The sequence below is a fragment of the Myotis daubentonii genome, chromosome 5, assembly GCF_963259705.1.
Source record: "Myotis daubentonii chromosome 5, mMyoDau2.1, whole genome shotgun sequence".
NCBI lineage: Eukaryota > Metazoa > Chordata > Mammalia > Chiroptera > Vespertilionidae > Myotis > Myotis daubentonii.
This window is the reverse complement of record NC_081844.1, coordinates 96,917,185-96,933,558: the sequence shown is the minus strand read 5'-3', so window position 1 is coordinate 96,933,558 and position 16,374 is coordinate 96,917,185. Positions and strand designations below refer to the sequence as shown.

Here is a 16,374-nt window from a genome sequence, read left to right as displayed (position 1 = left end):
CGCGCGTCCTGCTTTTTCTGCCCGGGATCTCCCGTCTCCTCCACTTTTGCCCCCGACGTCCCAGAACAGCGGAACAGGACGCGGGCGGAGGCCCTGGGAGGGCGCAGCCTGGGCTCCGCCAGCGCGCTCAGGGCGCGGCGAGGATGCTAAACCGCAACGGCCAGGATGCAGATCCCAGCTCAAATCCCCGAGAAGAATATCCCCACCCGTTCCTTCTGTCCCCCTTCTCTGGCCAGGCTCTGCCCTGCTCAGCCCCGCTCCTTCCAGCTCAGACGCTGGAGCTCAGCGGTCCTTCGCTCGCCACTTTGCGAGGAACTTTGGCCGGCTCCCGGGAGCCGCCGGGAGAGGGATGTTAATGAGGGAGCGTGGTCCCGCACTGCGAGCCAGCAGGCTCCTGAGTCGCGATTGGCTGCGGCGAGGCGGAAGAATGACGTTATGCAAATGAAGGGGCGGGCCTGGGAGGCGCGGGGCCCCGCCTCCTCCCTTTGGGGTTAGTGTGCCTGTGTTTAGCTCTGGGGAGAGTCAAACTGGATTCCATAGGGAAAGCCTGCAAATCACTTCTATTTTAGCGAGGAGAAAACAGAATCTCCATCCAGCAGGGTCCACCCCTCTCTCTTTCTCCCTCTCCTCTCCTTCTCTCTCTCTCTCCCTCCCCCCCTTCCTCTCTCCCTCTTTCTCCCCCCTTCCCCCCATCCCAATCTCCCTCTCTGGTGTATCTGTCTACGGCAACCAGCGTCCTCCTCGTCTATACGCACTGAAGGAAAGAAACATCTTTGGTTGGGAGAGAAGGAGGGAAAAAAAGAAAGAGGAAAAAAACTTGCCTGGTTGTGGAAAATGACACTTGAAGTAGCAAAGCCGGCAGCGCGAGTTGAGTCTATTGTTTCTTAAATTGCCATCAGGGCTTTTTTTTTTTCTTCCTGCTTCTTCAAGTGAAGGGTACCTCTGCAAAAGGAAACTCCAGCCCCTCCTGCCCTCCACCGGCCTGTGATCATTACAAAAAAAAAAAAAAAAAAAAAAGCAAAAAAAAAAAAAAAGCACCCAAACCAAAAATTAACCAACCAAACAACCCCCAACAGCCAAGCATACATCTCATTTTTTTTTTTTGGTCTTTTCGTTGGATTTTCCCTTCTTTTTTTTCTGCCTTTTTTTCCGGGTTATCGCTCAGTTTTGAGCGACGGTTTACATTTTTTAAAAATTTGCTTTCTAGCCCGCCTTGATCTTCTAACGCGAGTTCACCGTCTTAAAAAAAAAAAAAAGAAAATCTCTGGCTGGCGTTTCTCTTTCCTTTTTTTTTTTTTTTTTTTAATATTTTCAAGGGGGAGGAGATTTTCCACAAGAAAAGGTTGTTTTCATGTTTGGGATTCAGGAAAGCATCCAACGGAGTGGAAGCAGCATGAAGGAAGAGCCGCTGGGCAGCGGCATGAACGCGGTGCGGACGTGGATGCAGGGCGCCGGGGTGCTGGACGCCAACACGGCGGCGCAGAGGTGGGTACCGCTCGGGGACCGCGGCCGGGGAGGCAAGCCGCGAGCAGAGGAGCCGGGAGGCGGTGGCGGCGGCGGCCGCCGCGGGGCCTGGCCGCGTTGGTGCGGCCGCCGCTCCGCTCTGCTCGCCTCCCGGGCTCCGCGCTCCCGGGGCCGCGCTGCCTTAGTCGCCTGAGGCCGGAGGGCCGGGAGCTCCGGCGAGGAGCCCACGCTTTGCCGGCACTTTCCCCTGCCGGGTCTGTGACTGTTTTCATTTTGTTTTAAGCCAGAAGAGGCGAGAGTCTCACCAGCTTGATGTTGGATATCTGTGTTTTTATGACTGCTTTCTTTTCTTTCTCTTTCTCTTCTTTTTCCTTCCTTCCTTCCTTCCTTTCTTTCTTTCTCTCTTTATTTCTTTCTCTCTTTATTTCTTTCTCCTCCTTCCTTTCATTTCTTTCTCGTTCCTTTATTTCCTTCGTTTTCCCTTCCCTTCTGTCTTGCTTTTTTTTATCTTCCCTCATTTTAAAACTTTCCTTCTCTTTTCCTTCATTCCTTTCCTCCCTCCCTCTCTTCTTTCCTTTTGTTCTTCCCTCCTTCCTTCCTCTTTCCTTCCTTCTTTTCTCCCTTCTTTCCTTTCTTCCTTTTTTTTAACTTCCCTTCCTTTTCTCTTCCCTTCTTCCCTCTCTTCCTTCCTCCCTTTCTTTCCTCTTCGTTCTTCACTCCTCCCCCTCATTCCCCATCCCTGACCCTCTTTTTCCTCTTCTTTTCTGTTTTCATTTTGCCCCAGAATCTTCTCTTATTTCTCCTATCAGTTTTTCTCAGTCCACTCCGGAGATCAGCAACTCCCAACTTTAATTCTGACATCTCCTAAAAGTCTTCCCCACCCTCTGTCTCCATGGCCCCTCTAGCCCCTCTCCCACTCTTGACTTCTGGGATGCTAGATTGTGTCGCCTTGAGGCACTGCCCTTGGAGATTGACGGGGGAACTTTCCTGGGCACCCTACCCTCAGCACTCTTTCTGGGGACTCCTGGTCCCAACTGAGAAATGGCCATTGCTCCCCACCCCTCTAGGCCCCCAGCTGGGCTTCAGGGAGTGGGAGATCTGGCGGCCCCAGGCCTTATCGGACCCAGAGAGGGCGGAAGGGGAAGAAGGAAGATGACTAATTACATCATCCTTATTTTCTCTGGGCTGCGGACAAGTGTCGCTAACACTGTTTCCATCCCCACTGTGTATAAAGATGGGGGTGGTAGGTAGTGAGAGTGAGTTGGATAACTGGGCTTGAAGTGAAAGTGTGTGTGTGTGTGACACGTGTGTATGTGTGTGTGTATGTGCGCGCGCTTGTGTCGGGCAGGTCAAGCTGTCAGTGGCCGCCGCCCTGCTCCCCGGGCGCCCCAGCCTCTAGCCCCGGGTGGGCGCTCTGAGCCATCAGCCTTAGTTCTTAGGGTTTCTGGAACGAGTGTGAGGATTTCTGCGGAACAGCGAAACTTTGTCAGGACAGGTCTTCTTTTTTTCTTTTCTTTTTCTTTTTTTAAAAAGCACCAAACACAAAACACCCCCAGGTCCCTTTTCCACAGTGACCACCCCTGACAGCTCCAAGTTCCATCCTGAGAGTCCTTTTCTCTCCATCCTCTATGGGGTGGGTGGGGAGCATGTGGCTTCCCGAGGCCGGGCGTCCCCGCCTGCAGGGGTGCGTGAGGTTTCCTGGAGGATGGCGTCCGCAGCGAGCAGCTGAGCGTGTCCCCCATCCCTCCGCACCAGCCCACGGAGCTGAGACGGGAGAGTCGAGGGGGTGGCGGGAACCGGTTCCCATGCCCCCTCCCTCTAAGCTGTCAATGAACTGCTCTGTTCCGCGTACGCGGGTTCACCTCCTTCACGGCCGCGCTCCTGTCTCCCCACGCAGCGCGCGTCAGGTCGGAGTCAATGCTTTACCTCCCGCGCAAAACCCCAACAAAACTTTCGCAGCGCTTCTGCGAGTTGGGGGGCGGGGGGCGCGTCCTGCGATCCGCGTGGAGGACGGGACGCGCGAGCACACGCCAATCCCGCCGTCGGGTGGGCACGGGGCGCCGGAGTGGAGGGCGCCCCTCCCGGGCGTTTGGGGGACAGAGGAGGCCCGTGGGGACGGGGCGACCAGGGGTCGCGGGTGGGTGTCCCGTGTAGCCGTCTAACTCTGCCTCTTTGGCCGCAGCGGGGTGGGTCTGGCCCGGGCTCACTTTGAGAAGCAGCCGCCTTCCAACCTGAGGAAATCCAACTTCTTCCACTTCGTCCTGGCCCTCTACGACAGGCAGGGCCAGCCCGTGGAGATCGAGAGGACCGCCTTCGTGGGCTTCGTGGAGAAGGAAAAAGTAAGTGGGCGCCGCGCCGCTGCCCCGCGCCCGGCGGGGGAGCAGGCCCAGGCGCTCGGGAGGCGCGCTCCTCCGCCCGTGCCAAGCGTTCCCCACCCTCGGGCGCGGGGTCCCCGAGCCACTTCCCGTCCCGGGCGCACCCCGGCTCCTTGTTCGGGACGTTGTGCTCCCAAAAGAGTTTGCGCGGAGCCCCCCGAGTTGGAGAGAGGGGAGCCCGGCTTCACGCTCCAGAGCCCAGGGCGCCTGGGATGAACCCGCCCTCGACTGCGCGACCCCAGGGCTGGGGATCGCCTGTGAGCGCCCCACGGAATGTTCTGGAGGGGAAGAGGGAGCAGTCGGGGTCGGGTTGGGGGGCGGCGGAGGGATCCCGGTTGGCCGCAGTTTCTGCTGTGCCCGGGCCTGTCCCGGCTCCCCGGCCAGGGGCCCGGCTGGGAAAGTGGCCTCGAAGTCAGGCCACGAGCTCACGCCGACCTCTCTCCTGCGTCCCTTGTGTCTTTGCGTCCTGATGCGACCCAGGAGGCCAACAGCGAAAAGACCAACAACGGGATTCACTACCGGCTGCAGCTCCTCTACAGCAATGGTGAGGCTCCCAGCGCGCCGGCACCTGGGGCTGGGGCGAGGGTGGGGGCGCGGGCAACTGCCGGGGAGGAGAGCGCCAGCCAGGCTCAGGCCTGGCTCACCCGAGATTCGCCTGCACAGGCTTCACCTGGGAAGCCCTTGAGCGGCCCGTGGGCGGGCGTGTCGGGCCTGGGCTTACCTGGGCCAGGTGTGGCTCCTCGGCCCTCATTGGGCCGCTTTCCCCTTCCTCCCCTTTCTAAGGCCGGTTCCCTCCGCTTAGCCCGGACTCCAGGCCCAAAGTCCTGGCCACGGGAGAGCGCGCAGAGGGGTCCCCGCCGTGGGAAGGCGGAGTGGCCAGGTGGGGCCCGGCCCCGTTCCCCGCTGCGGGCTTGGGGGCTGGCTGGCGAGGGCCAGGCCTGAGGCCCCTCTCCGCACCCTGGGGAAGGGGGTCCTGGCTGTGCTTCTGGGGGCCTTGGAGTCCCATTCTCTTGTGCTTGTTTGTTTGTTGGTTTTCGCGCAGATCCTCTCTCACTTCATTCTCCTTGTTCCCCGTCCCCCCAGGGATAAGGACCGAACAGGATTTCTACGTGCGCCTCATTGACTCCATGACAAAACAAGTAAGTTGTTTCTTCATTTCGCGCCGCAGGGGTACTCTAGGGCCGCAACATTTAGGGGAGTCAAGAAGCTGGCTACTCCCCAGCGAGAGGGCTGGGACTCGAACTCTCAGCGTCAGGGCCGGCCGCGGACCCGGGCTCTCGGCGCCGCCTTCCAGGTGCGCATGCATTCAGGCATTTGTGCCCGCCGCGTGGGGAACGTGGCTCGACGGCTCCTAAGGGAAACGCAGACCTTAGGGCGATGGGCTGCTGAGTGGGGAGAATGTGGGCTCAACTTTGCCTGACCCCGCCGGGTGCCCCAGGGGGCGCACAAGGTGTCCCGGGAAACTGGTGAAGAGTGGGCCAGATGTGTAAAACCCGAACCGCTTGGGCCTCCCCCAGGAGGCCTGGGGTAGAGGGAGCGGGTGGGGGCAAAGGCAGCTTCTCCAGGAGTGGTGAGGCGGGCTGAGAACACAGATGATCCACTTCACAGATTTTTTAAAAGGAGGAGGTAGTGGTGGTGGTGGTGTGTTGGAAGAGGGAGCGACAATTGTTAGAGGATATTTTGCAAAAATCCTCCTGCCTTTGCCTCCAAGTTTGGCCAGAAGCCAGGCAGCATGAGTGAGCTTGTGGTCTTAAAGGTACATAGACGGCATTTCTTAAGCTCCCCAACAAGCATTGAGTCAAGCGGTATACATTAAGGTTGAGTTATGGTTTAAAAGATACAATTATGAGCCCAGTCAGAAAAGAGGCCTGACGTTTTAATGAGGCACAGGAGTTTTTCCCCTCCCATTTCTTTTAAATTTTAAGATAAAGTTTAGTTTCAGAACTAAGTAATAGCTGGTTAGGTAGTTGGAGAACTTAGTCACGGAAAAAAAGAAGACAGCTTTATTGGGTGAGGGAAAGAAATCAGAACAAAGAGAAAAGTTATCCATTGTGTACCAACTACCAATTCAGTAGGAGGGTTAAAACTTGCTTGATTGTGATTTAAAAATATTCCCTTTAAAATAAGGGAGGTGATCTTTCATTGATATTGGTTTGGAAGGTTTCAAATGAAGATATACATACATATTTAAAATTTGTTTTTAGATAAGCATGGCTTAAATATGTTGTACAAAATGCACACCATTAAGCTGTTGTAAGGTTTAAAATCTATCAGCAAGAATAAATTTAATAACAGCTAATTTTGATTATTACCTGATATTTCATTGCGAACCAAGTAGAAAATAAGGGTATGAGACATATTTTTAAGATAATAAATATCTATTGAAATCTATTTCAAGTATTTGCAAAAAAAAAATTGGACTTTCTTGAAGATCTAGTTATTTCTTGGTTGATTGTTCAGAGTAAATCCACACTGATAGTTTTAGTCTTTTTTTAATTTACTGGTCTTTATAATTATATAGGAGAATTCCCTTTTAATTGGATAGATTATATTTTGTTAATTTTTTCCCCCTGCCAAGCAGAAAACAAAAGCCTGATTTTAATAACAGTTGTTTTTTTCACGATATCAAAACAAAAATGTCTTAAGTGATGTTTTGTTTTAAAAAAATTGTCTTTGATACCTTGATTATCTTTTCCTGCCATTCTCATCCCAGGAAAGAAAAGATGGGAGGGGGTGGGGAAAGTATGAACTCTAATATGTATTCCATATGTATTTGTTAAAATTTACTTTTTGAAAGATAAAAAAATCTCCACATACCAGTATATAAGGCCTGTCTGCTTATGCAACATTGACAACTTAAATATTAAATTATAGACAGCACTATGAAAGCAACAGTTGTATGGTGCACAAAATTAGGACATGTTTGGAGTGATTAACTTCTCTCAAAACTTTATATTAGACCCCTTACACAAAAAGTGCTACCAAAAATCAATTTTCCCATTATGAAATGAACTGACTTTACACTTTCATATGGTGGGAGAATAATCTTTTATATTTTTATAAAGCAACACATCAAATATCATTTTACTAAGTAGGTTACAGAGCTTAAGAAAAATTATAGCTTAAGGCATCCTTTGACCTCTTGGTTATAATAAATTCTACCAGGTGTGTGTGTGTGTGTGTGTGTGTGTGTGTGTGTGTGTGTGTGGACTAGAACAAGATACAATTTATTTTTAATAATAGGCATGAGAAAGTCATTTGCCATAATATGACATCTCCCTGGAAGTTAAAATTATAAATGTATACAATTCTATATTTTGGTAGGAGTGACCTGAGAAAAGGTTAAATAATTCTCTGAATTTAGTCTAAAAATATCAAGAACAAGAGATTTTTTTTTTTGAGTCATACCTGTTTGCTTTCATAATAATTTCCTAATGCCTTCTGTGTAGCTTTCACTTTGAAAGACAATCCTTGCCCATTCTCCGGCTGCACATTCGTTGATTATGTGCTGTTAGAGTTTGAGAAGTAGGTTAGCTTCTTGTGTACACAATTAACACAATAGTCTTTAAAAAGCAGATCAGTTTGAAGAAGCATAACTTTCCTTAGCTGTGACATAATTATTATATTTTAGCCTTGATGAGTAAAACAAGGGGTGTTCATTTAGCTTGAATTATTCTATCATAATTAACTACCAAGTCTGATAAAAAAAATTCTTAAATTTTTGATTTTAGTTAAATATGCAGTAACCCATTCAATCAGAAGTAAGGCTAAAGCTGACTGAATAAATGGTACCTACCCTACCCCCCACTCAAATTCTTCTAGATCAGTGGTTCTCAACCTTCTGGCCCTTTAAATACAGTTCCTTGTGTTGTGACCCAACCATAAAATTATTTTCGTTGCTACTTCATAACTGTAATGTTGCTACTGTTATAAATCATAATGTAAATATCTGATATGCTGGATGGTCTTAGGTGACCCCTGTGAAAGGGTTGTTCGACCACCAAAGGGGTCGCTACCCACAGGTTGAGAACCGCTGTTCTAGATAGACTCAGGATTTTGATATTTAGAATGCAGACTGGAATATTTTCAGTGATGTGATGCGTTCTAATAGCATCATAAGTTTCAGAGAGAATACGTAGCCACAGTTCAAGTCTTCCCTTAGCTGCTGGTTTATTGTAACACTTTTCAGATCTGAGATACAGCGTTATGTGTGTGATGTCATATCTTTGCCTCACAAGATGGGGTTAAAAATCAAAGGGAATCTTTGGCAAGCAGAATCCAAAACTAGCTGTGCACTCCACATTTTCATAGAATGTCCCTGATCTTGGGTAGAGTTAGAATCATTGAGCTCAAACAGAAATGTACTCAACCAAGATATGCTGGTATGACACACACTATTTCACACCTTTTCAAAGTGTCTCATGACACTCTTTTGGATAATGACTCTTAATTTTGGGCTCTCCCAGAAAGATGAAGCTTCATTAGAAGTGAATGTGTAAGGACCTGAGCCCCCTATCCCTCTGCCTCTCGTATAAAACACAGAGGATATAATGATATTTTAAAAATTCATCCACCAACTAGAAAATAAGAGGCTTGCTTTTTGGGAAGGGTTGTTCAAAACCAAGTTTAGCTGGACTAAAAATAGGTTGTTTTTGTGTCATTGCTGTTTTTGGTATTCCATTAGTGAGCATGCAAAAAGGCCTGTAGAATTCAGAACTTTATGGCTGTTGCATCCAGAAACAGTATCTATTGCAGAAGCTCAAGTGAACCCGGTGGGGAGGTCTGAGGTTTAATCTGCTTCATTTCAGATTTTCATGTAGTATTTGAAATTGGATTGTGTCCTGTGATTGCTTCACTCATTTATCTTTCAATAGTTAAAAAAAGCATCTAACTTATCTTCACTTCTTTATAATTCAAAGAAAGAGTATCAAAGTCCATAAAGTGATCAAAAACAAAACTCTCCCTGCCTCTAAACAAAAGCTTTTTTTTTTTTTTTTTTTTTTTGGAAAGGGGAAAATAATGGCCACACAATCCTTGAATGTATAGGTTTGAAGGTAGGTGATGTGGTGAGGGAACTCTAAAAGGTCCCAGCACAGTGGGAGGTGCAAGGAACAATAATCAGAAATGCTGTCATATTTCTTTTCCCAACTAATCTTTATATATTTGTTTTGATGTTCCTGGTACTTTAAGTTATTGATGCAAGTGCATTTTTCCCTATTGATTGTTTCATTATATCCTGCCACAGCTACGTAGATCTGATTAACAACCCTTTCAGTTCGTGGTTCTTCATTGGTAGATAAACACATTTTTAGTATATCAATAAGTTCCAAAGGAATTCACTAGGTCAGGAGAGAGGGTCTTTCATACTTTTGGAAAAACATCCAAACAAAAAAGAGCACAGGGCAAGATTATAGTCAGGAGCCATATTTCAGCAGCTTTCTTTCTTCTTTGGTAAAACGTAAAAAATGCAGGTGATTTAAATTTCCTTGCACATGGAGGAATGAAGAAGTTTGGAATTTTTATGCATGATCAGGACCTGTGTTTGGGAAAATGTAAACTCATCACAGTGGAAAATGTGTTGTTTGGAGTCTGGGGGTGAAAACAAAGCTGATGGTTTTGGAGAGATTGCCGGAGCCAGATGGCCTAGTACTTCCCCAGTCTGGCGGTCCAACTGCTCCCTCCTGGATAATATACAGCCATTTGTTCGGGGATATTTACGCTAGAGCTGTTTCCATGTGAATGTTTGAACAGCATTAAAAAACGAACATATTAGTAGTGATGCATTTCTAGAACTTGTATGAGTACACCGATAGACTGTTCTTATGCCTTTACTTACATTACTGAGAGGCAGGAAGGAGGGTTTGGATATTGGTGAATTGTTTATATAGTTGTTGAACAAGAATAATTTGGTCTTAGTGAGTAATTAGAATATGTAAGCATTTGGAATTAAATTAATGGAAATTAGGGGAGCATCTACCTCAGAGCTCTGTTGTGAGAATTATATGAACTCATACATGTAAAGTGCTTAGAATAGTGATGGGCACACATTAAGTGCTTAATAAATTAGCTGCTTTTTTTTATTATTATTATCATCATCATCACCCTATTGGGTTGACAAAGCCAGTTGAATCCACTAATATAGATGTAAATGTAGTTATCATATGAGTGAAATATCTTTTATAATATGGGGTTGTTAGAATGATTCAGTTTTTATCTTGGCGTTTGAATAATATAAGGGATTTTATTTTTTTTGAGACATAAAAGATGTATTCTAAAGCTAACTGCTTTTGGTACACATTCTCTTTTTATTCAGGGCTGTGATGTAACTGAACAGCATACTGAATATGATATCATTCCTTTGCAACTTTCCTAATTCAGTCCTGAAAATGGCCCGCTTAGCTGCTGAGCTGAAATTACATCTTTGTAATTTGTTCACCAGTAGCCAAGCTGCTAATTGAAGCAAAATAATTTTTTATTTTATCCCACTATTAATGTTGGAAGGCTGTTTGACACAATTGTTTATGAAATGTCAGATGTGTAGTGTTTTCTTTGGCTCAGGTTAATTTCTAACCAACCTTCTGGAAATTTCTAGGATCACATTAGCTAGCACTTTTTTCTTTCTTTTTTTTTTAATGACAAGCAGTGGAACTTGGTGGTCAAATGTAATGATTCATGTCACAGTATGCTGATATTGTAGGTGTTAGTATTATTTTTTTATTAGTTTCAATTCTTGATAATTTGCTACCAAAGCCTTATTGACAATCTATTTAGAGGACACTTCACTTCTGGTTGAAGGAGGTACTTTGTACATTCATGAACTCTTTTTTTTTTTAATGAACTGATTATTTAAGGTGACACAGTAGGTTTGGCCTTTTATTTTGTGTGGGGAAAAATGAGTAACATATATTCAAGGTTACTCTTTGGTTTAAATGGAAAATTAGACATTTTTGTTAGTTATAGATAACCTATCTCTCTCTCCCTCCCTCTCTCTCTCTCTCTCTCTCTCTCTCTCTCTCTCTCTCTAAACTAATGACAACAAATCTCCTATTATTTGGTTGTAAACCAAAACGACTAATACAAACATTTTGTTTCTGAAACCCTTTTGGATTTTGAGAAACCAAAGCCAAAATATTCTCCTCACCCTCTTTCTTTTGGCAAGGAACACGAAGAGTTAAAACTATTAGAAAAATAAACACAGAAGGCCATGCTTAATTCTCTGTATTTCCTTTGGCATCCTATTGAAGTGTGATCCTGGAGTGTATGTTCACCATATATTTTTTGTTTTACTGTGTGGTCTTTATCCACAGTAAGTTTCAATTAACTTTTAAAACCCAGTGATATTTTAGAAAAGCAGGATGAATCACACTTCACAAGATGCCTTTTAAAAACAGTGGCAACCAATGCAGATTTTCACTATTGATTGATTATTTCTTTGCAAAGATGCTGTAGGTTAATTTATAATTGGGCACTTGAAATTGATGGCATTTTATCCTCTCCTGGTAAACCTTCTGCCTTGTTGCATAAGGATGTGAAAGTTTAACAATTCCTATTTTTTTCTTCATTTTTGTTAATTATAAAACATTATTCTGGGGAAAAAAACAAACCTCTCAATATGAAAGTTAATAAAGTATTAAAAATAATTGCATATTTTCTTGCTGCTTAATAGAGGAGGGCATTAAAAAAAGGGAGGCTAGTCTATCAGAAAAATAAATCTACTCTAAATATGTCGTTTTGATTGTCAATTTCTTCAGGTTTTTAAAGTTGCGATGAAGTTAACTCTGTTTATTCTCCTACTTTTCTTCCTGAACAAGCATTCCTGCCACCTTAAGGCATTTACTTGCCATTGGTAGGATTAATGTAAACATTGTGTCCTACTTGATACTGTATTTTTTGTTTCCTTGCTTAAAACTTCAACTTGCTTTACCATCCGTTCACTTATTTAAATAATATATTTTTCTATGTCTTCTCTTCCCTGCCCGCCCATCACTGTGACAGGCCTCCCATCCTTACTCCTGGTAAACACATTGATTTATTTAAACCACTGTTGTCCTTGTCGCTCTCACAGCAGACTACCTTCCTCACAGGGAGCAGACGCATGATTTACTATGGAGGATGAAAATAAGCCTTCTTCTTGGTGTTCTATTGTTTGGGCCCTAAACCAGCTGTCTATTAAAATGGTTTCACTTAAAATAGTCAATGCTGTTTATATGCTTCTGTGATCTTCCAGCTGATCCAGCCTCAATGAGCTTTACTCACACCCCACAGAGACACACATTCAAATTAGGAAGAAAAGCAGGAACTTCTTCCGAAGTTGGTGTTAAAGGATCCCTTTCCTTTTAGGCTTGAAGTCTGGGTTTGCTAAACTGTGAACCAGTCTTGGCGTGTGTACTGACTGTAGATGGTAGAGTTAATGTGTGGCTGCCAGTTGTGTGTACAAGCTAGAGGGTGAAGTTGGTGGCATTTTAAAAAGTCTGTCTTATTGTTGACAATCTGCCTTAGGGATATTCGCCAACATGAATTTATCATGTTTCTCTATGTTGGATCTCATTAGACTGTTGATTTCCTGGCCCATACCTTTTACATAATAGTGTGTGTGTATGTGTGTGGGTGTGTGTGTGTGTGTTTTGTTAGTAACAAAAACCGCTTTAGGTGAGGTTGGAGGTGAATCCGTCTTTGACTGAGTTCCACTCCCTAGCTGTTACACGGAGGTTCCAGTTTACTCCAGTCAAAGGGTTTTAGCTCTACTCACGGGACAGTGAAAAGACTCCTTGTTTCACTTGCTTTTATTTCAGAAGTCACGGAAGCAGCAAGCGCTTCTTTCTCTGCATGTAGGTGCTGAAAAATATTGTTCTGTTGAGGCCCCCAGGAAGGGAACAGCAGAAACTTCATGCTTCATTTCTCCCCGGAGTTCCTAACAACTTCTGAGCAAATCCAAATTCATGCTTTCATTTTTCTATGCTTGATTTGGAGAAAGATTCTCCATTTGGACTCTGTTGCCAGAGGCCAAGTGGCAGTTTGGCATTTGGTAGAGATGTATTACAGAGACCCTGGAACTTCAGCAAATGATGCTCCCTCACCACAGATGAAAACATGGGGTTCCTGGGAGTCCATGGGTTATTGACTGTTTGGGGTGTCATGTGCATTTTTGCAGTATATCTTTAACTGAATGTCGTCATGGGCCCACTGATTTTAATGAAACTGGCAGCCGCAGTAAAAATAATACATGTCATCCAGAAATAATCAAAACAAGAAGGCCTGATGTAAGGGATATTCCCTCCTCCTCAAAAGAACAAAAAAATTTTTTTTTGCAATAGGGAAAGCACCACCAATATCTGTGAATTTATTTACCAAGTTACTAGTTTAGCATGACAAAAAACTGAAATTGGCATAGAGGTTATCAGGGATATTAAGAGCACATACAGAATGTAGTGATAATAGGATTTTACAGAAATGAGTGATTAGAATTTTTTAGCATCGTATGAGATCTAATCAGTTATTTAAAGTGTTTCTTTGGTTTTCCAGCTGTGACTACAGAAAATAAAGCAGGCAGATATAATTTTTTGGTTTACAAAACATTTTCAGTTCACATAATGCATTTTTTTTTTTGAGTAAAGCAACTTCTTGGGTATTTGAAAAGTTCCTTTAAGAATACAGGAAATCATCAATGCATGTCATAACTAGAGGATGAAAATTTGAGGGATAATGGAATATTAGCATAATCTAGATATTTCCCCCAGAAGATAGTTGTGAATTACATAAGGCGTGGAAGTCTGGCTGATGATCTCTGGTGGACCACAGGCACCACCTTAACCAAATGGTCAGAGTTTACTGGCAGTAGTGGAACTAGTTGACAGTGAGATTTGATACACTGAGAATTCAACACCATGTCTGTGTTATTCTGGCCCTGAATTATATAACTTTAGTCTAGGTCTGAGGAAACATCAGACAAATTCAAACTGAGGATGTTCTACGAAACTGGCCTGTATTCTTCAACAATGTCAATGCCATGAAATGCAAAGACTCAGAAATATTCCCATTTTGGAGACATAACAACTGAATGCAATGATTGGTATTGGAATATATCTATATCTATCTATCTATCTATCTATCTACCTATATATATATGTATATATATATATATTGTTGTTAGGACATTATTGGGTAGTTGATGAATCTCAATTAAGGTCTGTAGATTAGATGATTGTATCAATGTTGATTTTCCGATTCAGATCATTGTACTATGGTTCTGTAAGCTAATTCCTTGTTTTAAGGAAATATATGCTGAAGTATTTAGGGTGTGTCTGCAATTTACTAATAAATGGTTCAGGGAAGAATAGAGAGAAAAGAATAAAGCAGATTTAGTAAAATTTAAATATTTGAGGAGTCTGGGTAAAGAGTATGTTGAACTTATATATCTTTGCAACTTTTCTGTAAGTCTAAAATTATGTCAAAATAAAACCTTAAAAAATGATAGGCTAACCATAAAAAACTATTTTAATGGGCCAGTGGTAGGGAAACATTTTCTTTCTATGCACATGCTTTTGTAATTTTTAAATTTGTTGCTATTTTTGTTTTGTATTGGAGTTAGATACCTTAACCAGAGCATGCTCTAGGGCAGCCGTGGGCAAACTACGGCCCGTGGGCTGGATCCGGCCCGTTTGAAATGAATAAAACTAAAAAAAAAAAGACCATACCCTTTTATGTAATGATGTTTACTTTGAATTTATATTAGTTCACACAAACACTCCATCCATGCTTTTGTTCCGGCCCTCCGGTCCAGTTTAAGGACCCATTGTGGCCCTCGAGTCAAAAAGTTTGCCCACCCCTGCTCTAGGGTCCCCACCCACAGTGTCTTAAGTTTCCCTCCTCATTTACAGGCTCTAAAAGTCCTGGGTTCACCACAAAGCACATTAGAGCCAACTAACTACAAGTTAGTTATTGTAGCATCTGTATGTACCAAATAAGGATAGTCTCTGGTTAATTTAAGTAGTTTTATCACCAAGCAATTGAGGGTTATGTGAATGTGTGAAAGTAATTTTATTAATAATTTGAAGCTGTGTTATCTTAGTATTATGCAGTGATACAGTGTAAAATTAAAATGTATCCCAATGTGGAGAAAAGAAAGATGGTGGTGTTGGCAAACATCTGTACTCACTGCCTCCCACAACCATGTCAAAATTATAACTAAAATACAGAGCAACCATCATCCAGATCAGCTGGAAAAAGCTGGCTGAATGGAAGTCCTACAACTAGAGAAGTAAAGAAGAAAGCATACTGAGATTGGTAGGAAGTGCAGAAGCATGGAACGGGCTGGCCTGGCACCCCATGCGGTGCTTTTGAATCAGGAGGGAGATCGTCTCTGAGGAGGCTGCCCAAAGGAGCAAGGGGTCTCAGCCCCCGACCAAACCCCCAACCCAGAGTCCAAGAGCTTGGAAAAGAAGTCCCTATGGGCAGTAAGAACTAGGGCTGTAAAAACCAGTGTGGATTGGGGCTCAGTGACACAGAGGCTGCTGGAGACCCAGCTGTTCCTCTTAAAAGGCCAACACCAGGAACTGAACTTACAAGGTCCTGCTTCCTCTGAGCTCCAGCACCAGGGTGAGGCTTTGGGCAACACAGACACATATGAGGAGGAACTGGATTGTCTGGCATCAGGGCAGGAACTTGGGGGTGGCTTTCTCCCAGACAGAGGTGCTTGCAGGGATCATTGTTCCTGTGCTGGGACCTCCCCATGGCAGGGCTGACTGGCAGCCATTTCTGTTTGCTCTGCCCTGGTGATTCCCTAAGACCCCATCTCATCCAATTTACAACCCCACCCAAGCTGTGTGCAGTGGCTTTTGCATAGGAATAGCCTGTCCTTTCCCAGGCCTTGCTTCATAGCTGGGCCTCATCTGGGCACTTCCAAACCTGATACAAAGAGAAGGAATCTGCAGATCTCTCTGTAGCTCCTGCTGGGTGGCCCCAGGCAGTGGCTGACTTTGCACCTCCTTGGAGATCCAAGAGCCAGTGTACCCAGTGGTCAGTGCGAGACCATACCAGATTACAACTCTTCACATCCATAAGTGACACACTCAAGGGGCAGACTCAGTGAGCACCAAAGCCCCACTAAAGCAAGTCCTGCTCCATAGGGGTGTCTCCTGCACAGCAGCTCTCCCACTGTAGTGGCAGCTGGTCCTCACAGACAATTGGCCTGGAGGTCAATTCCTCCCAGTGACACCAACAGCAACCAAGTCTCAAGTACAAGCAGACTGTGCTCACAGCCCACAAAGGGGTGCACCAAGAGTGCCCTGCTCAGGTGACTGGGGAGGTTGGGCCACTGGGACTGATAGAACACCTACTACACAAGGCCACTCTACCAACTCAAGGAGACATAGCAGCTCTACCCAACACATAGAAACAAACACAGGGAAGCAGCCAAAACGCGGAGACAAACATGTCACAAATGAAAGAACTGAAAGAAAGCAAACTACTGGTTATAGAGTTCAAAATCACAGGTATAAGAATTTTAAAAATTTAAAATCACAGGTATGGGTACTCA

At 44.7% G+C, this 16,374-nt stretch overlaps 1 protein-coding gene across 4 annotated transcripts in view; it reads left to right on the top strand.

Moving 5' to 3' along the window:
• The first annotated feature begins 646 nt into the window (after positions 1–646).
• Positions 647–16,374, top strand: part of EBF1 (EBF transcription factor 1) — a 391,814-nt gene continuing 376,086 nt past the window's right edge. For all 4 annotated transcript variants that reach the window (XM_059699069.1, XM_059699068.1, XM_059699067.1 and 1 more), the window contains exons 1-4: positions 647–1,485; positions 3,647–3,803; positions 4,320–4,383; positions 4,923–4,978. In XM_059699069.1, coding sequence (XP_059555052.1) covers positions 1,352–1,485; positions 3,647–3,803; positions 4,320–4,383; positions 4,923–4,978 — 411 coding nt within the window. In that variant the 5' untranslated portion in view covers positions 647–1,351. The remainder of the gene's footprint in view (positions 1,486–3,646; positions 3,804–4,319; positions 4,384–4,922; positions 4,979–16,374) is intronic.